Raw genomic sequence first — 22,376 nt, 5'->3', positions numbered from 1 at the left:
TTTATCCATGTGCTGGAGAAGGAAACTGCTGACAATCTGCAGCACCTAAGACTTTGTTTCTGCTGGCACAGCACTTGATTAATGTAATTCTCATCAATCAGTTAAAGAGCGTTCCAAAAGGGGGGGGGAGTTTTTGCACTCTGCAAACCTCCCAAAAATGGCCTGTTTTTTGTGAAAACGGGCCTGGTTTTTTAAAAAAAGGCATGAATACCCTTGTGGGGGAGGGCTTGCAGAGTTCTCCTGGGGGGTGGGCCAAAAATGAGCAAAAAATGGCCCATTTTTCATGAAAATGGGCCTGGTTTTTGTCAAAAAAATTGCACGCATAGCCTTATAGAGGCTTATAGAGTGCTACTGGGGGGCAAAAACACCTGTTTTTTGCTCATTTCTGCCCTCCCCAGCCCCCAGGAGCTCTCTGAAAGCCTCCATAAAGTTATGCACTGCCATTTTGGTGAAGGGGCAGGGCTTCGGGAGGCAAAAAATGCTGTATTCAGTGTATAAGATGCACCCTGCTTTTCATCCTCTTTTTGGAGGAAAAAAAGGTGCGTCTTATACTCCGAAAAAATGTGAATGAAGAAAAAAAGATGTTTAGTTGTTTGTTTGAATTAAAGACAGGGGCATGCTCCAAAGAGAGAACAAATGGATGGAACAAGAAAAAGTAATTTGCCTCCATTCTGCGAAGAGACCTTTCTTTTTTGGTAGGGCTAAGTTTTCCTAAATGTTTCCGGATTCTTCCAGTTTTAGTTTTGCTTCTTTAGAAATTTTAAAACCAAATAGGAATGGTGTATATAATTTTATTATTGGTGAAAATAGAAGAGGGAATCTTGCCTTTCTTATTTGGCTGTGAGATTCCTCAAGTTTCAGCGATCACAAAGAAGGGATGTACAGTTGTTCCCAAGCGTTATTTTAAGTAGGCATTCCATCTATGTTACCACTTACTGATCATAAAAATGTCTATAATAAACTCCCCACATAAGCAACCCATCCAAGTAAAAGAAACTCAATCTTCTTAAAGCACTTTGTTTCGAGCTATTCAGAAAACTAATTTCAAACTTTTTCTAAAAAAGCAAAGTCTGTTCTTTTTCTACATGGTTTATAATTCTTTATACCTGTTCACTCATGCTGTTAATTCCATCGGGCCCCAGCAAAGATATGGCCTGCTTGACCAGATCTGTTCGGCCACAGGTCAACATCCGGAACCCTAGGTCTTGCTTGAATTTTGCTTCTGTGGCCACTGCGTCCAGTTTCCGAGAAGCACAGAAGCAGTCATCAATTCTGTGAATCGAAGAAAAGAGTTAGAAAATTCTTTCAAAAGAGGTTTTTTCCATTCATTTTTTTCCCCAATGCCACATTTTGCCTTCGAATGACATAAACTGCCATTGCAACAAACAACCTGAATAATGAACTGTCAAGGAGGATTTACTTAGGGGAAATCTCACCCCAAAACCATAACTATTGCTACCAGGTTCTTCTAGACGGGTGTGCCACATTTTTTTCCTTCAGTTTCTTACCCTTAATACAGAATTTCAGTTATGACATTTGATTGTTACTTAAATTTTAAAGGAGGCCAGTAATTATCAGGAAAAAGCAGGAACTGAGATAGATTAGATCTAATAGATGGAGACTACGGTCAAATAGATTTGGGCTGAAGGCGAGGCTCTCCGTCTGGTTCCCAGAGCTGGAAAAAAATCTCCCTCCCTTTTTTTTTTGACCTGATGAGAAGAAAGTAAACTATAGGATGGCAGTACTTAAAGGATAGACTGGAGGAAAATCTCCATCTTGCATTCAGCCAAGTAGCATCTCCAACCTGGGATTCTCTAGAACAGAGATATCAAACTTGATTTCATTGAGGGCCACATCACAATTGTGTTTGACCTTGAGGCATGTGGTCGGTGGAGGGGGCATAGCCAGGAAGGTGTGGCCAGGGTGGGCATGGCCAGCTTGACATCACTCGTGTCAGGGGAATCTCTGGTGGCCAACTGCTAAGTAGGACCCTCAGACCCTCCCTCCCTCTCATTATAATCTCTTGCCTTCCTTCCTTCCTCAATTCCTTCCTCCTTCCTTCCTTTTCCTTCCCTTTCCCTCTCCTTTCTTCTTTCTTCCCCTCTTTTCTTCTTTTTCCTTCCTTGCTTTCTTCCCATCTTTCCTTCTTTTTCTTTTTCTTTTCTCGTTTCCTTTCTCCTTTCCTGTCCCTTCTTGGATGCTCAAATATAAAAGGAGAAACATTTCTCCTTTTGTTTTGTTTTGCTTTTAGTTTGTTTTGCTAGTCCTCTGCCAGCAAAAACGGAGCCAGGGGGGAACACATGTGAGTCTTGAGTTTGACACCCTTGCTCTAAAGATATACAACTGCTATTTTCTTTAATTTGTAATGACGGTTCTAGGTCTGGCCTCTATTAACAATTCTTTCCTAATAAACATAATAAATTACATCAAATCTTTTAACATAAAGTCTGCCTGGTTGCTGTCACTTTCGTTTTCTATCTCTTATGGAAGGAAGGAAACAGGATGGAAACAGATACACGTTAACAGCTAGGTTTTATTATAGCAAACATGGGATCCAGCAATTTTGTTATTGTTCCCTCTTCTTTACAGAATGACTTTGGAAAACCCTTGAGGCACCTTAATATTACTTTTGCACTTGATGCAGGCCTCTTCCAGTTCTACAGACTTCCTACAGTTTATCAAGGACTGTAATTTAGGGCCATTTTTGTCTTTCCCTTTTTTCAGATGTTGTAAAAAGCATTTTGATTGATGGACTGTTGATGTAAAACTGTAACTGCAAATCACTTCATAAGCCCTTAATTGGTCTAATTAAATCACTGCCTTTAAACCGATTTCTCTTTCCTTTTCTAAATAGCTACTTTTGCATTTTTTCCCTGATCATTTTCAAAATCAGACCATTTATAATATATTGGGATGTAGGATTGCTTTCTACCTTAATTTGAATTCCTAGGGCATACATTTTATGATTATATGTTGCTAAATATAAATAGTTCTGTACCTGCCTTGACATTTCACAGTCACTGGGCCTTTCCATACCATGAACAATTTTTATCTTGTGAATCCTCACAAAGCTCTTTGAAATAGGATTGCAATTATTGTCACTGTAAATCTCAGCCACCCTTGAAAGGCAGATCATATCGATATATGAAGGGTAGCTATGTTGGGGAAGGTTGATTGCAAAAATGTAAATAAAAGTGCTGAAGTCTGAAAATGGTTTCTTGGTTGCTCTCTGCTGTTAAAAAAGCCTCTGCGACTTCCAAAGGTGAAATAAAAACATATAGGTTATTTCCCCCCCATAATTAAAACCATAATTGTGTGTTAGTTTAGTAGCTGGAACTAGGGAAAAGAAATATAATTTCTGAACAATCCACACACATCGGGGCACTTCAGCAATAAAATATTAACCTTCTCCAACAGATTCCAAAGAAAAACAATTACCAACCTAATCCAAAGGGAGACTCCCCGCCAAAAAATGAGACACAGAACAGGACAATGGCATCGACCTCCTCCCTTACATCAAAGGCACCATGGATAAAATCAGCAAAATTCTCCACAAACAAAATATCAAGACAGCCTTCAACACTGACCAAAAAATAGCCAACATCTTAAGAAACCCCAAAGACAAAATCCAGCTAGAAAACCAAGGAGTCTACGAAATACCATGCCAAATCTGCCCTGCAACATACATAGAACAAACGAATAGGAGAATAAATGTACGCATCGCAGAACACAAGAACGCAGTAAGAAAAAAAGAAAAAACTTTCTCCCTTTTCCAGCACCTTAAAGCTACAGGACATGAAATTAATTTTGAAGGAACCAGGTTAATCTCTAAAACTGAACACTTCAACAAGAAAATAATTATGGAAGCTATCGAAATAGAGAAACACCCCCACAACATGAATAAACGTGACGATACCTCCTGCCTACCAGACATCTGGAAACCAGCTCTAATCAACAAATGAGCCCCACCCACCACCCAGGCCATTATAACATGAAACAACAACGGACACACAGCCAGCACCAATCAGCAACAATCTACCAATCATGATACAACCACACAACCAATCATTCCACTTACTGAAACAAAGTCAGCATTCCACACACACCCCACCAAGATTTATAGAAACACGGCAACTCCGACCATGCTTTAAGCCCAAAACCCACCCTGAAGATGGTGAGTGAGACCTTGCCGAAATGTTACACACACACACACACACACACGCATACGCATACACGCATATATATATATATACATACATACATACATACATTTAGCCAAAAAGACCTGAATACAAGAAGATGTGTGTGTGTGTGTAGTGTGTGTGTATGTGCATATATATATATATATATATATATATATATATATATATATATATATATATATATATATATATATATATATATATACACACACACACACATACACACACACACACACTAATATATATACACACTATATACACACTATACACACACACATATCCATATCTATATCTATATATCCATATATATATCTACCTACCTACCTACCTACCTACCTACCTACCTACCTACCTACCTACCTACATACATACATACATATATATATATATATTGTATTTGTGCTGATAAATAAATAAAATAAATAAAATTATCAGCACAAATACAACACAAATGTAACAAAGGCAACAATAAAAATATTGGGTTTCTGTCTGGATGGTCTCTTATGACGAGCCGATGGACAGAGAATGGAAGCAGTGAACTTCCTTAAATCAAGGATTTTTACAAGGATTATCTGTGGCAGCATAGCTATTATGATGGCAGATATTGCAGAGAAAGACTGAACTACTGTAGATCAGGAATGTAGAAAGGGGGATGAATAAAACTTGTGTCCATTGCTAGCTAAATTCTAAGCAATACTGGAGGGCCTGAACTAACAATTTTGGTAGGTGTCTGTCAATGGTGGGATTCAATTTTTTAATTACTAGTTTCTCTGGGCATTACTTTGTGGGTGTGGCAAAGGAAGGATACTGCAAAATCCCCATTCCCTCCCCATTCTCAAAATTTCCGCTACCGGTTCTTCAGAACCCGTCAGAACTGGCTGAATACCACCTCAGGTGCCTGTAGGATATGACAACCTGGGCAAGAAACATGCAGCTAAGATAACATTTAGATTAATTCTTACGATGATTAATTCTTATGATGACTATAATTGACCTATACAGGGAAATTGCAACAGAATCATCTTGAAAGTAAATTCATCTTTATTATTTTTAAGAGCCCAGGTGACCTACAAGATGATGCACATTTCATGCATCTGATTGCTTCCATACAACATTTTTCCAACTTGGTGGCTTCCAGATGCATTGAACATAATTTCTAGTAAATTAATACATCTAATACAAACTGCATAAAAGTTAAGGAAATATATTGGCATCTTGTTTCTTCTGGTAGAGGAAGCAAATTATATTTGGGAAATGGAGTTTGTGCAACAGCTTCAATTCACCACTCTTCTGCTACACTGATTCAATTCAGAAAGTCTTAAAACTGCATGTCAGGCTGGGCAATGAAACATAAGAATATCTAGACAAATTTCCTATCAAGGAAGTTTTCAAATCCTATTCATCCTCTGGAATCATTAGCATCAGAGACTGCTGGACTGTCAAGGAGTTTGTTTACAGCCACACGCTGGGGTGATATTTTTGTCCCTAATTATTGCAGCTCTCACAGCTGAAATTAGAGAATTAGTCAAAATTCGAGATGCTGATAAGGACGCTCAAGGAGAGAAGCATAGGAAGGGGATATTGAAACTAATTTGGAGAAAACTATATTGTTTTACTGTATTATTTGGCTCTGTGTTATTTTATTGTTCTTCCTAGTTTATTTAAATACAGTAGGGTTACTAATGCTTTACCTAAGTCACTTTCAGCTTGCTCATTATATCTACCCAAACGATACTCTCAGGAAGTGTGGAAGGCATAAAGGAATCAGGTACATATGTGTTTTTTCATAAATATATAGCAATTATAGTCTATTCTCTTTCCATTCTTGAGTCACCAAACTACATGCCATCCTTAGAATCTAAAACATGATCCATCGCCTTCAAATCCTACTAAATCACTGTCCTATCTGGGGCTTATGACAACATCATGGTGTTGGAAGAAATGTTCATCTGGGTTCAGTTCCAAGTGGAGAAAAAGAAACTGGATTCATGGGAGTTCCTTTGCAAGAAGGTTTATTGATGATGGACAGGATCACATGGTTTGAGGTCCGGGGGGGGGGGAGATGCTTAGAGTGCCCTGGTTTCATACCCTCTCTGGGCTTTTGAATTTGAGCTTGTATTCTGATTAGTTGTCAGACTCCCATGGGGCCATGCAGGGGCAACTCTGTAGGCTGTCCTGAGTCCCAGGCTTGGTTGACTCTTGCTGAATGATGTAATCTTCCCAGGCACCATGTGGTAGAGTTGGGTAGAGAGTTAATCGTATCATGTCCTGAGGGCCATGGCTTAATCCCATCACCCTGGAGCTGAAGGAGGGGGCAGGGAGCTGCAGGAAGCTGCTTTGTCTTTAAAAACATGTTTCTCCTTTTCTCATCGAGGGAAATATAATATTCTGCATTTTTAATATTTCCTAGAATATTTCATTCTTCTAGGAGGGGTGGGTAGGTGCTAACCTCCTACCATGGTAACTCCTCTATAGACTATTAAACCACTCAAGACTTGGTCTTCTTGGTCAATACCCAAGCATAGACAACTGCCAGACAATCAGTATTTAGCCACCAGTGACAACTGTTTTGATCCAACCCTTTGTGCCTAAACACAAACATCTGTTCCCCAAGTTAAGAGGGGGGAAAGATGAAAAAGAGAGAATATGTGCAAGCATGGTGGCAATTGTGTATTATTTTAAAACTGCTGGCAGGCGAGTACTACAACATTTGGACTTCTTTATCAAACCAGCATGCTTTCAATAGGATAACAGCTGGGAGGGAAGAGCAAGGAACACAGACTGTCTCTTCAAACCAAGGCAATATTACATTCCTGATTGAGGAGTGGCAAATCTCCCTTGAAACAGTTTCCTTTCATTTGTCAGAAAGAACAAAGAAACTTGGAATTTATTGCAATGGTCAGCCTCTGGCTACATCATCATCATGATTAGTGGGAGAGAAGTTCATCTCATTCTAGTAAAAGAACTAAATTTGAACAAGGGATTTCTGGAATATGAACATGACACCAAGCTCTCATAAGTAGTTGCATATATTAGGAATAAGCAAAATTCTGGCAAATTTCTGTTTATTCTACAGGAACTGAGACTGCCCAATAAACAATAGAATTTAAACTTTTTAAACTGAAATATTTTATATTTTAACTGAAATATAGATAAAATCTGACATTGACTATTTACTTAGCTTCACAGTTCACCACTTATAAGCTATGAATATTAGACTGCTGACTCTGATTTTTTTCCCCAGGGTAGCTATACTGGTTTTTACCAAGATTTCTAGTAATCACACACACACACACACACACACACACACACACACACACACACACACACACACACACACGTGTGTGTGTGTGTGTTTATATTTGTACGTACATGGAGACAAAATAGGAATAACAAATTGTGGCCTGCAGTCTCAATCCAAGCTCCACAAGAGCCGAGGTGGCACAGTGGTTAAATGCAGCACTGCAGGCTACTTCAGCTGACTGCAGTTCTGCAGTTCGGCTGTTCAAATCTCACCAGCTCAGGGTTGACTCAGCCTTCCATCCTTCCAAGGTGGGTAAAATGAGGACCCAGATTGTTGTTGGGGGCAATATGCTGACTCTGTAAACCGCTTAGAGAGGGCTGAAAGCCCTATGAAGCGGTATATAAGTGTAACTGCTATTGCTATTCTTGCTGACCCCCAAACACTATGGCACTAAACACTGACAAGTTATTGAGAATTATTTTCTTCCCTTTTCAGTGGAAAATGACCATTAAAATGGTATAAATCATCTTTTAAGCCTAACATGTAAAAACAATAAAATAAACCAAAGCAGGATTATTCCTCAAAAGAGAAATCAATCCAGTGTCCTGGATCCAGTCTTGCCCACTTTGGTGACATCACAGATTCACTCAACGCAATGCAATCCACAACCTCCTGCTTTAAGGGCAGCTCTCACCAGAAGAGTCATTTTGATGCAATGATTAATACACCAGGCTAAAAACTGGGCACCCATGAGTTCTCTCTCTCTCTCTCTCTCTCTCTCTCTCTCTCTCTCTCTCTCTCTCTCTCTCTCTCTCTCTCTCTCTCTCTCTCTCTCTCTCTCTCTCTCTCTCTCTCTCTCTCTCTCCCTCCCCTCCCTCCCTCCCTCCCTCCCTCCCTCCCTCCCTCCCTCCCTCCCTCTCTCTCTCTCTCTCTCTCTCTCTCTCTCCCCCTCCCTCCCTCCCTCCCTCCCTCCCTCCCGGAAGAAGGCAATGGCCCGCCTCTTCCAAGAAAATTGCAGGTATTAGTCCAGGCAGTCAACACTGACTTAAAGGCACAAAACCAACAAGAATTCTCAACCATTGTATACTACGATACAATACATTGTTGACATTATTGTTTCCCTTACTTTGTATCTAGTTGTCAGCTGGTGATTTAAGGAATATCAAGGTTACAGCAAAAACAATAACATACTAACACCCATAATCCAAACTCTCATTTTTTTTTCATATATTATGTCTTATGCTTTAAAACCTCATTAGAAGTCTTTTTCCTCCCCATTGATACAAGAAATATTGAAATCTGCTAATATATACACAGTAGACAATCCTTTTCTCATAACAGCGAAGGGAGAGATCTAGTAATAGACTGTGAAGATCTTGACAAAAATATCCATGTTTGTTTTTGGTTGAAATCACTGGTCCCCAAAGACGACCTCCAAATTGTCATTTCTGTTTTGCTCTGAGGGTCTTCAGCAACCCCATGATAATTCCTGCCTTCACAAATTATTAAAGCCAAACATCAGGTCATCTTGTGTAAGGAGGGCAGGGGGTAAAATCTCTCAAAATGCAAAATACATCAACTTTTATGGGTTTTTTTAAAAAACTTCCACATATGTGAGAACCATGGCAACAGCCTTCCTTATAAAACCCAACGTATGAAAGGTACAGTGGCATGATGAAATTATTAGATGTGATGCTGCCTTTTATTTATTACATTAAAAATAAGCCAAACTAATAGCAACACTGCATCTTTTCAGAAAGACAGCCCCACGAAAAGCAAATTCTTATAGTAGGAGCTAAGTGCAAATTGGGCTGTAGCTGTATCAAGGAAGAGGAAGAAGGTGATTTTACAACCTTTGAAGCAGCAAGCTCCAAATTTTGCAAACAGGCACAGCAAGATTGAGCTAAATTAGATGAACACCTCAGTCCCTCGGAAGGAGGAGGCCATCTGATAACACAGGAGAAAAACAAACAAGAACTCAAACAGAAAGGCTTAAGGCTTGATCCAGGTAAACATGCAAGCACATCAGTCTCACAGATTCAGTTGCTCTATGGAAAGAAATGCATTTTGTGAAACGGCTAAAAAAAGTAAATGTAAAGAGATTCGGATCTGCATATGCAATTGACCTCTTGTCCTGGGTTGTTAACGGCACAGCAATTTCTTCATCTTATCATGCCACTGCTTTGCACAGACTTACTTTAACTGCCGAGGTTCACAGTCAACTCCTGGAAGCAACAGCCGGGCTGCTTGTCGTACATCATCACTATCCACGGAGAAACTGCGGCGGTGCCCGGCATGAGCCAGAGCAACTCTTATCCATTCCATCAGAGGGGGCAGCACGATAAACGGCCTGCAAAGCAAAACAAAGAAGCTGGTTTCCCTGAGCAAAACACGATCTGTCCATGCTTCTCAGACAGGCTGAAAGCTCTTAACGATGCAGTTAAGCAAACAGTGCAATAACAGCAATGATAATCTACTGCTACATTATACCAATAAGTATTATTGTTATTATGGTCAGTCACATGGTCAACCAGATGTTTAGACTGGACCTGGTATTTTTATCCACCTATCCAATATTTCCCAAGAACCTGGGATCATCATAATTATTATGATATAGTGGACTAGCACCAATAATTTATTCGACCTGTACACCACCCAACTTCCAATGACTGGTTATTGTAAAATAATAGTATATAATTAAATTATAAAAAATATAAAAAATATGGTTTTTCTTCTATGGAAGTTGGCTTTCTTTCCCTGTAATAACATTTCCCAAATGTTTGCACATGAATCTCTGTTTTATTTTCCAATCCATCTGTATTTCCTTTGAGATTTGCACACTTTTACTCCAATCCCACTCACAGTCAAAATAGCTACTCATTTACTTTACAGTCAGAGAGGCAGTATTTATCAAAGTTTCTTTTTCAGATATAAACAAAGAACCTGAGTAATAGGATATCTCCCTCCTTCCTCTCAACCAATCTGATAGAAAGAATGATGGAACATTAACTCTGAAAGTTGCGTAATCTCAACATTCAGTGTCCCAAATACAACATCTGCCTGATACTAAAAATCCAATGATCTTGAGAAGGTTGTAATATTTTCCATGAATAAACTGATATCTTGCTTTTAAAGTTGCAATTCAGAGCAAGTTCTCTGGAATAAAATAAATTTCGGAATGATAGCCACCAGTTTCCTATGTCAGAATTCAGCAATCTCTTCTTTTAATTCCTGAACTGCAACCTGTCCTTCCTCGGGCAGGAGGAGAAGAGTTACACTCTCTCATTACAAATACAGGAGGATTTGGGAGCAGGGCAGAAAATACAAGCAGAATTCAAAAGAAGGGCTTAGGGATTGATCTAGCTACTTAAAAGGGAGGCACACAGACATATCTTGCAGACTCCAAAGAGGCAGCTTATTAAACTCTACCTATTCAGCCTGTATAAAAAACATCTGGTGATATGGCATGAGAGTAATATATGATAACTCTCTGGGGATCACAATAAATATGTGATGACAAATGATGCAAAGGAAATCAGCTGAATAGTTAGCAGCATAATCTGCAGTAAGAAATGTCCAGACTAATTATGAGCTGAGTCAATACCTCTTATTAGCTCACTCTCTAATTAATCATGCTGAAATTTCCTGTTGAAACTTAGCTCGTGAAGGCAAAGGCAATGCAGACGTCAAGGGATTCACTGGTAGGAGCTGCACTGTAGGAATTAAGTACTGTAGATACTACAGTATGCATTACTCAGAAAGGATTCCCTTACCAGAATCTTTTAGCAGCATCACAGCTTGCATAATCCTTGGGAAATTTTTGCTTTTCTGAGCACCAGTATTTACACTGAATTGCATAATGTTTTTCATCACTCAGTACTGCATATTTTCTCCATGTTTTTTTTTTTCTGGTCTTGCCTAAAGCACAATTAGCAAGAGATCCCTAATTTTCCAATCTATTCATACTGCACCTCTCACAATGGCATTGCTTCCTGAGTTTTATGTCTGAGCCCTGAGCCCATTTAAAATAAATTATAGTTTTCCTCAATATGTGACCTAACCACTCACTCTTCCCCATTCAAATCATTTCATTGTTTCCTCCCATCTTGGACATAATGGCTCACATACTTTATTACAAGATACTGTGGTTACTTTGGATTTCTTTTAGTGTGCTATGAAACATCTCTATAAATCATGGTTTGGCATGCAACCTGACAAAAATCATTAAAGTAAGACTGATTCATGACTGGTTGCTGTGTTCTATGACGATTAACATTAATTCTTTCCCACTATGGACTGTCATATTCAACTTCCTATTGTTATTCCTGTTTTTCACCAGCTCCTACAGCCTTTCATTTAGCTAGACTACATCTAGAATGCTGCAGATCACTTCCTATTCCAGAAGATTTCTCTTCCAGAAATGGGGGGTCATTCCCAGACCATTCAGAGATGCCTATTCAAAGAGAAGGAAAGAAGGAAGGAAGGAAGGAAGGAAGGAAGGAAGGAAGGAAGGTAGGTAGGTAGGTAGGTAGGTAGGTAGGTAGGTAGGATGGATGGATGGATGGATGGATGGATGGATGGATGGATGGATGGATGGATGGATGGATTCAGGCAACACCAGCAAGTGAATCAAACATCATACAACGAAGCCCAAACTTTCAATATTTTCTTCCAAGATTCAGAAATAAATTTTTTCTATTTGGGCGAAAACTGAATAGCAACTCAGTGTGATACACAGTGTGTATCCATTAACTATTTCCTAACATCATTAGGATATTTTAAATCTTTATTTTAAAATTTCTTGGGCTAATAATAATTCTATAAATTTATGGGTAAGTAAAGAAGAAGAAAAAACACGAGAATGCTAAAAATAAAAAATGTAACTCCTATGTCTAATATATTGGAGAGTCTGATTGAATCTAGGGCTACATCTGTAAATTATTTAGCAAGCAACAAGATTAAATCAAGTTTTTATTTTTATTTATAGTTTTACACTGCAAGGTTCATAACATATGTGGTTATCTTTCTTCAAAAAGTTTGACTCGTATAATGTAATCTATTTGCAAATCTCAAACTACCTTTAAAACCAACATATATTTTCCACACCTTGTTTTCACCATTTGGAGATCTTAGATTAGAGCCTAGAGTTAAACTTCTAGAGCAGGAGTGCCGAACTGGCAGCACATGGGTCGGATGCGTCACACACAGCCATGCCCACCCCAGTTCCGTGAATGGAAAGTCATAAATGTCATGTGACAGCAACATGATGTGGTAAGTTTGACACTTGTGTTCTAGAGAGTCGTGACCCAACAAATGTGCACCCGACAATAGCGAGCCCGACAAAATTGTGGCTATAAAACCACGATGTCGACAGCACACCCACAAAGGAGCGTCGAAAAAAGAGCGCCAACAGAAGCACGATTACGGTTAAGGTAAGGGTTAGGTTTAGGGTTAGGATTAGGTTTAGAGCGCGTTTCTGTCTGTGCCCTGTTGTCGGCGGGCTTCTGCACTCATTCGTTGGCGCGATTTCGAACTCGCGGTTTTCTCCCTGCAGTTTTGTCGGCGCGCTTTTGTCGAGCGCGCATTTGTCGGTGAACCCTAGAGAGTATCTTCACTACATCCTTTCTCCAACTAAGAGGAATGTTTCCAAAGTATGGTCACAAAACTCAAGACGGTGCCCTCAACAATGCAAACGCCATCCATTTTTATGTGCTCTGAACGTGGCCACTATTTTAACTTTTGTCTTGTCATATCCTGTGACTATCTCTGATTACTGAGCTTGTTCTTATGCAGCTATTCAATCAATGCTGCTAGTCGCTAAGTTCACACCTTCCCACAATCACACTCTAGTACTCTGTGAACAACAATTGACTCTCTCCTTGTCCTTCACAAAGACAGAAGCAGCAAAGCAAAAGAAAAGAAAAGAAAGAACCAAAAACCAAAAACCTCCCACCACTTTCATTTCAGGAAGATTTTAAAATGTATTAGCCCAACAAACATTTCAAGGGAATAAATGTGCCTTTTTTCCTCTTTTAATTCAGTGTAATCATGATGGATATTAGCTTGGTCAGGTAGGCAGTTTGTCCAATGAAAAAGCCCTCAGCCACAAGAACAGAATGACTTTGCTTTGGTCTATCTCTAGGGAAGGAGAAGCAGGAGTTTCAAAGGATGAGACGCAGCTGGTTTGGGAGGATTTTTGAAGTTTGTGACTGCTGTTAAGAACAATGAGAAAATTGTGTGGTAGAGCTCAGCCATCAAATGAGATTGGCCAATTGAAAACCTTTTAAGATTATTCATAAATACATTTATTTTATACAAAGTTGCAAAGTAATTTGCTTGTCTACTGAAGTAAAAAAAGAAGAGAATATGTTGAAAGAGATAAAAGTAAAAGTTCAACTTCTCAACTTCTTGGCAATAATACAAAAGTGTTCTGTTACTCCCATTCTCCATAATCCAGTTTTCTGGCCTAAAAATGTGGAATTTCCTAATAGTCTCTTATCTAAGAACTACCTTGCATAGTTACTTTGAGATTAAGCAAGAACATTTAAGTGCTACCTTAAAGCTGGGTCGAGAAGCCTATTGTACAAAGCAATAGCAATAGCAATAGCAGTAGACTTATATACCGCTTCATAGGCCTTTCAGGCCTCTCTAAGCGGTTTACAGAGAGTCAGCATATTGCCCCCAACAATCTGGGTCCTCATTTTATCCACCTCGGAAGGATGGAAGGCTGAGTCAACCCTGAGCCGGTGAGATTTGAACCGCTGAACTGCTGATCTAGCAGTAGCCTGCAGTGCTGCATTTAACCACTGCGCCACCTTGGCTCTTGCAAAGCAAATTAGAAGCATCCACTGCAGAAAAATTAAAAACTTGAGGATCCATCTGCCCATTTCATTGCAGGAAGAAATGTATCTTCACTCAGTCTCCAACATCTTTGGTGTATTTGAGAAGGGCTTCTGTCTGACTGAGGGGAGATTTGTTACTAGTCGATTTAAACAACACTGAATTAGATATATCAATCATATGTCTTGGTATAAAGCAGAGGTGTCCAACTTTGGCTAAATGTCTATGGAGATTTCCAGTCATCCAGGTCCAAAAGGTGCTCCCAAAGGTGCTCCCCCCCCCCCCCCGAGGCAACTGGACTTTCTGTTTTTTTTCTTTGAAGATGATTTGCTTCTCATCCAAGAAGTTTCTTCAGCTCTGACGGGATGGTGGGGAATGGAAGGATTTATACTCCTTGCAGACAGCGAGTCTTTTAGCAGGTTGTTAAGGTCACCTGGAAGTTTATCTGTGTCAGCAGGGTCAAACTGGTGTGAAGTTTTCTTAGTATTGTTGAAAGGACTGTGTTGTAGATTGGAGATAGATGATGCTGTACCCTCCCCTCTGTTGAGAGGGGGCTGTTCAATTTTGGCATAGATTCTTTAATCCCTCTTTCAAATCAGTGACCCTCTCTGTCCAAAATATGGTCTTTGTTGTCTTCTGAACTAACACATCAGGACTAGATTCAGCAGTCCTTCTGCATTTAAGAGACATAGGCCACCCTATTGAAGATGGCTGGCTGGGGAACTCTGGGAGTTGATGTCCACAGATCTTAAATTTGCCAAGGTTGGACACCATTGACATAAAGCATCTTCTAAGTTTAAGCTATGGTAGCATAGTGGTTAAAAGGCAGTATTGCAGGCTAACTCTACTCACTGCCGGGAGTTCGATCCTTACCAGCTCAAGGTTGACTCAGGCTTTCATCCTTCCAAGGTTGTTAAATGAGGACCCAGATTATTGGGGGGAATGTGATCACTTTGTAAAACACTTAGAAAGGGCTGTAAAGCATTATGAAGTGGTATACAAGTCTACGTGCTATTGCTATTTTGTCAAGTGCTCATTTGCTTTCTAGATATTTCCTTTTTTTCCTGTTCCTGTGATCCCTTTTTCTCTTTCATTTCTCCAAACCTTGTTTTACTTTTCTTCCTGCTCTTTTTCATTCTTTTTTCTTTCTTCAAGAAGTTATCAGGAAATAGATGATTGTGGTGGTTAAGTTTGGGTGTGTTTGAAGGCGATAAGAACAGTGTCTTCTCCCTCTATTGTATAAGCAGATTTGTTTATGTTCATTAAAATGTCCAAGGAGAAATTAGCCATTTCCAATATATTCATAGCATAAACTTATTATTATATTTGTATGCATTATGTATAGACCAGCTTTCCAACCAGGTGTCTGCCAGATGTCTTGGATTTTGGCCATGCATCCCCAATACATCTGAAAAGAAAGCTGGTATGCGTGTGGTTGTCTGTTTATCTCTCTATGTGTCTCTCACTATCTTTATATTCAGACTTTGTCACCATGATTTGCTGATAATTAAATTTTCTCCCAACATTATTGCCCTTTAACTTATGAACTACTCAACATCTTGTTCCCATATTTTACAGTGTATACTGTACTGGAGACTAAGGAACATCAATGCAATATGTGGTTCCACCACAAATCCGCGAAGCCCTTATCCGCGGAGACATAAGCGCGAAGACTAATTCGCGCCGTTCGAAGCACTAAGGAAAAACGTGACCCTACCGCGATGACATAATCGCGGAGGGCAAATCCGCGCACTCCCAAGCACTCAGTACCCTAAACCTAACCCTAAGCCTAACCCTAAACCTAACCCTAAACCTAACCCTAAACCTAACCCTAAAACAAACCCTAAAACAAACCCCTAAACCTAATCCTAACCCTTACCTTAAATGAAATCGGCTTTCTGCCGCGGTGCCGTTTTAAAGCGCCCTTCTGTTGCCGCGGCGGTGATGACGTGCGGTGATGACGTCGTGGCTTTAGCAACACGATTTTATCACCGCTATTTTGACGGGCACGGTTTTGTCGTGCCACACAATATATATGCTTGCAATATGTGTTAAGGCTTTACATGGACTTAGTCAATATTCAGCATGCTGCACACACTCCCATAAATTTTCTACACATTAACCCTTGGGCTGAAAATTAAAAGTCAGGGACAAACTGAAGGGTGAGTCAATTAAACCTTGAGCAGCAAATTCAAAGCCTGCAGAATAATATATTTTTTGCACAAGGACTTTGGGGTTAGAGCTCTAGAGAGAAAGTACTTTATGTAGCCTTGTAAAATTAACACCGATACAGGAACTACTAAAGTACATTTTCATTGAGACATTAACAGGAAAAGAATTCTATGGAATGAATTAACAGAACAGAATAACAAAGTTGAAAAGGACCTTGGAGGTCTGCTAGTCCAACCTCCTGCTCAGGCAGGAAACCGTATACTATTTCAACAAATGGTTGCCCCATCTGTTCTTAAGAATTTCCAGTATTAGGTGATAAAATATTTCATTGGTACAGTTATCTCATAAAAGGTGGCTGAGGGATAGAAGAAGAAGAAGAAGAAGAAGAAGAAGAAGAAGAAGAAGAAGAAGAAGAAGAAGAAGAAGAAGAAGAAGAAGAAGAAGAAGAAGAAGAAAAAACAACAAACGGATATCCACTAGGCTTCACAGCTCTTTAAGGAACCTCTATATTCTTTTGAGGGAACTTTGCTATATTACCACGTTAGAGTAATAACCAAAATTTGATTTTAGTCATATTGACCTACTACAAAAATAATTGATATACTACTAAAATTCTCCTGTATGGTTATCTCTTCATATTTAGCCAAAACAATGCATCATAGGGCAACAATTTTTGAATCAAAGAACATCAAATGCGCTAATTTAAAGAATGTGTACATAATCCAGGACCCATTACTCCCATGGAATTTCAAATTTCAGGAATTTCAAACCTGTTTTATTTGTAAACGTTTGACTGCTGCAATGCTGCCACAATTGGCTACAGTCACGCAATGGTGACAAGCAAAGTCAATGGGGAAGCCAGCAGGAAGTCGGAGTTCACTTCCACTCCCATTTTTTTGCGAGCCCGTGGTCATTTTGTTTATCTCTAGGTAATTTAATATTAATAAAAGATGACCTAATGGTCATAAGGTCTCATTTCAGTTAAAATGACTATAAATGGTCCTAAGAATGAATGCTTACAACTGTTAATATTCAACCTTTAAAAAAATCACCATTCCACTGAATAAACTTCCAAAAATAGGTTTTCACTGAGCAGATTAAGATTGAATTCATTTACCTTTCAAAAGAATCAATTTGCCCAGTGGAAATGGTTAGACTCCTTGGCTGAAAGATTACAATAAGATCAACTGTAATAAAAGTTCAGTTTTCAGGCCAAAAATTGAACTTTTCTAGGAGGACCAGAAGTGGAAAAAAGTGAAAATAATGAATTAACTGAACAATAAAAATGTTTCAGACTGCATTTCTAACCATCACTATTTTTGCTCACATATTAGGAAAAAAATATTTTTTAAAAAAAATTACATGATTTTTATCCATTTGTATTAAGGCACTGCAAATCTTCTCTGCTTGAATGTATTTTTTTGTCTTTCCACTATTAAGTGAATGGAAAGGAGAAACATGCACAAAGCAGAAAAAAAGTAAAGAGATTAAATATCCCGAGACTAGTTAATCCATATAAGGCAAACTGTAAGTGAAATCACAGAGAACAGGAAATTTCCACCCTAGTATTTTGCCGCAGCATCTTTCAAAAAGAAAGAATGTCTACCGAGCACTGATTGTTCACTAAGATTACACTGTTCTACTTCTAACTTTTCCATGGGGCCAATAATAGACTGATAATTGCAGAATTAAGAATAAACTTGAGAACAGCTAATTGTGGGAAAAGGTCACACCAGATTCTAGACCAGGTGCGTCCAACATAAAGCGCAGAGGCCAAATGTGGCCCTCAACAGCTAGTAACGTGGCCCCACAAGATTGTAAACTTTTAACACTATTATGTTATTTATGTACATTAATATATTATGTATTTTAAATGCACCCCAAGACGATTCCTCATCACTCAATGCAGCCCAGGCAATCCAAAAGGTTGTACATCCATGTTCTAGACCGGTGGTTCCTAATGTGGAGCCACCATGGGGGCAATTTGAACCTTGTTTAAACCAAGTTAGTGGCCTTTTAGGCTTTCTCCGTGTAAGTAGAATTCACTTTTTGAGTAAAGTAAGAATTGTATGTCACAGGGGAGGCATCAGGGTTTTAGAGAAGCTTAGGTGGGGCATGGCCAAAAAAAGGTTGGGAACCACTGTTCTAGACTCTTTTATGAGGGAATTCAGCATTAATTCTCAAGGGTTCTAAAGAGAAGAGTTGAGCTTCAAAGTGAACACAATGGAAAGCTTTACGCATGCAAACCAAATCCAAAATCCGCTATAAGAACTCCAGAACACTCAAGCACTGGATATAGAAAAGCGATGGATACTGTACAAATCAAGCAATTGCCAAGGCAAAGGAGAAACAGAATCATAGTCCAGAATGCAGCCGCGCGAGCGATTGTGGGTGCACCTCGCTTCACCCACGTAACACCTATCCTCCGCGAGCTGCGCTGGCTACCTGTTGATCTCCGGATACGCTTCAAGGTGCTACTTGCCACCTATAAAGCTCTCCATGGTAGTGGATCTGGGTACTTGAGAGACCGCCTACTGCCGATCACCTCCACACGACCCATTAGATCTCATCGTTTAGGCCTCCTCCGAGTTCCATCCGCTGGCCAATGCCGACTGGCCACCACGCGGAGGAGAGCCTTCTCGGTGGTAGCCCCGACCCAATGGAACGATCTCCCCGTGGAGATTCGTACCCTCACCACCCTCCAGACTTTCCGCACAGCCCTTAGAATCTGGCTATCCCGTCAGGCCTGGGGCTAAAGATTGGAACCCGCCCGAATGGTATGAATGTTGTGTTTTAATCATGTATTGTCTTATATGTAAAAGTCTGTTTTCCCCCCCCTTCCTTTGGATTGTGAGCCGCCCTGAGTCCCCCCAGGGAAAAGGGCGGCATACAAATAAACAATCTAAATCTAAAATCTAAATAGATTGTAGGGAAATGTCTATGAAGATTCTCAGTCATGGTTGTCCCAAAGATGCTTTTTTTCAAATGGCAACTGGACTTTGTTTTTTCTTGAAGACATTTCGCTTCTCATCCAAGAAGCTTCTTCAGAAGAAACTGAAGAAGAACCAAAGCCCAGTTGCCTTTTGAAAAAGCACCCTCAGGATCGGAGGGAAAGGAAACATTTTACATGAACTTGTTATACCCTTCAATGGTTATGGGCATCAGCAACCAAGAGATGCAGATGTGCATCTTTCACATTCAATCTTCAGAACTTAAATAGAGGAGGAGCTGAATATATTCCTCTCTAGGGTGAAACAGAAAAGCAATCCACATATGGAAAACAACCAGACTAGCAGCTGTATTGAACTTTGATGCTGGGGATGAGACATTGTCCTGTCTTCTTCCTCTTCCTTCCTTCCGTCCTTCTTTCCTTTCTAATATAAAATCAGGAATATAAAACAATTCCATCATCTAAACACCCCTCCCCCCCAAAAAGAAATAAATGAGAAAAATGAGCTGTTGAGAAAGGAAAGTGCGAGCATATGAAAGTAAATCATATGCTAGAAAGAATGATATCTCTTTGGAGAAACTAAAACACAAAAGAAACTTTGGAAAGTACTAATAGAAACCATTTTAACCAATCACATTTGTGAGGCTGCATGAGAACTGAAGCTAAAAAAGAAAGCATTAAAAAGAGATCTGGGCCTCTCCAATCCTCTGCACTCCAGATTTCTGGTGCTGAAGACCAAGACACATCTGATTAAGCGGCAGAAAGAATCTTTGCTCTTTCCAAATCAACCACAAGTTCCTGGCAACCATACAGAAAGCTTATTCTGGCTTTAACCGCATTACCACAGTTCCTAAAGTGGTTTTCCAGGGAAAGGGAATTTGTCAAATAGGTTTAAAAAGGAACAGACCTTCCTCTGGTTTTAATATAGTTCCAATTACTTCATAACTGCTAAAATTATAATAATGTGCAGTAAAACATAACTAGATTATGGAATAAGGTCACTGTCTGTCATTTTTTTTAACTTATCTGGCCAGATTTTTTGAGGTGGTATTGTGTTGTAAAATTGGTATAAAAATAGAGATGGCAATTTGAAATATACCGCATTTTTGGAGTATAAGACGCACCTTTTCCCCTCAAAAAAGAGGCTGAAAACTGGGTGCATCTTATACACTGAATACAGCATTTTTTTGCCTCCCAAAACCCTGCCCCCTTCACCAAAATGGCCATGCAGAGCCTATAGGAGGCTTTCAGAGAGCTCCTAGGGGCTGGGGAGGGCAGATATGAGCGAAAAATGGGCCACTTTTTGTTCAATTTTGCCCCCTCCCAGCCCCCAGGAGCCCTCTATAAGCCTCCTACAGGCTATGCATGTAATTTTTTAAACAAAAAACAGGGCTGTTTTTGCAAAAAATGAGCAATTCTTTGCTTGTTTTTGTCCCTCCATCCCCCAGGAGCACTATGCAAGCCCCCTAAAGGCTATTTATGCCTTTTTTTGGAAAAAAGGGGCCAGTTTTTGCAAAAATGGGCCATTTTTGGGACATCTGCAGAGTGCAAAAACTTTTTTTGAAAAATTTTCCTTTTCAAAATCTTGGTGTGCCTTATATTCCGGTGCATCTTATACGCTGAAAAATATGGTAATATATGCAAATTAAATGTTCCTACATGTCCACTCTAAATTTCTTAGATCACTCCTGTGCCTTATACATTACTTAGTATACTTTACAGTCACTAAATATATAATAGATAGTAGCAATATATATTGAAGTTCAATATACTATGTTAGTATTGACATTTCTTATCTTGAGTATTACTCTGAGATTGTTGGGATGACTACTTTATATAAGGTGTGAAATCACTGTAATTCAGGCATTCTCAATGCAATGTACTACTACAGTATTTTTACTGAAGTCTAACTACTATCTTCTGTTTTGAGAATAGCAGGAGGTAGCAAAGAATAAGGGGAAGTAATTTAATTTCTGGATTGCAACTATACATCAATGAAAAGAAGAAACAGAATGAATGTCTGATGTCATGGATTCACAAAAGTGCAAGGGTGAGAAACCAATTCTAGCTGGTTTAAATTTACTAAGAAGAAGCAAGCAAATGGGAATCCACCAATTCAATGGTTCCACACAAAATTCAGAATGAAGTTACATCAGGACATTATAGAGAACTTCAAGAAGGAGGCAATCATATTGATTTTTCCATGTGTTAAAATAAAAACCCTATTACTAAGAAAAATATACTAAGAAATAACAAGGAAAGAAAGAAGCTGAGGTGGCGCAGTGGTTAGGGTGCAGTACTGCAGGCCACTTCAGCTGACTGTGATCTGCAGTTCAGCGGTTCAAATCTCACCGGCTCAAGGTCGACTCAGCCTTCCATCCTTCCGAGGTGGGTGAAATGAGGACCCGGACTGTGGGGGCAAGTTGCTGACTCAATTTGCTAAAAAATTTGTAAACCGCTTAGAGAGGGCTGAAAGCCCTATGAAGCGGTATAGAAGTGTAATAAATAAAGTAATTAGGAATGTTTCAATGGATGGTTTTCAGTAGATCCTTTAAAGGCACAAGAATAGATTCTTGTAATTCAGAAAACAAGAAATCCCTGCAGAAAACATATATTTGAAAACAGTTTTGCTGAATGAACAAATTTGACTAAAGGCATCATAGATTTGGATCTTGAGATATAATCGGACAAAAAAAATATGAATGATGACTTGTTCAATGTCACTTCTATGTCTTAACAGACTTTATTAGCTATCTGCTGCTCTCTGACACTTATTCTTTTGATGATTATTCAGGCGCTATTCCCAAATTACAATGACAGAAGTCCATTAAATTTCTAAAAAATATATATATGTTTAAGACCAAACCTGTTAAACCTGTTAAAAACTACAAACAGAACCAGTAAGTTTCCTTTCCAATTCAGAAACTCATCCAAGCAACCAAATATATATAGAGAAGATCACTCCAAA

At 39.3% G+C, this 22,376-nt stretch overlaps 1 protein-coding gene across 2 annotated transcripts in view; it reads right to left on the bottom strand.

The window, feature by feature from the left end:
* The window catches only part of ABTB3 (ankyrin repeat and BTB domain containing 3), a 221,861-nt gene that overhangs the window by 41,148 nt on the left and 158,337 nt on the right, over nucleotides 1-22,376 (bottom strand). For both annotated transcript variants that reach the window (XM_014053732.2, XM_014053733.2), the window contains exons 4-5: nucleotides 9,644-9,796; nucleotides 1,107-1,272 (exon numbers count right to left, since the gene is read on the bottom strand). In XM_014053732.2, the coding sequence (XP_013909207.2) occupies nucleotides 1,107-1,272; nucleotides 9,644-9,796 (319 nt within the window). The remainder of the gene's footprint in view (nucleotides 1-1,106; nucleotides 1,273-9,643; nucleotides 9,797-22,376) is intronic.

Source organism: Thamnophis sirtalis, unplaced genomic scaffold (genome assembly GCF_051295495.1).
Source record: "Thamnophis sirtalis isolate CommonGarterSnake01/CBP01778 unplaced genomic scaffold, rThaSir2_p1.2 scaffold_9, whole genome shotgun sequence".
In the NCBI taxonomy this organism is placed as follows: domain Eukaryota; kingdom Metazoa; phylum Chordata; class Lepidosauria; order Squamata; family Natricidae; genus Thamnophis; species Thamnophis sirtalis.
This window is presented reverse-complemented; position numbering and strand designations above follow the sequence as displayed.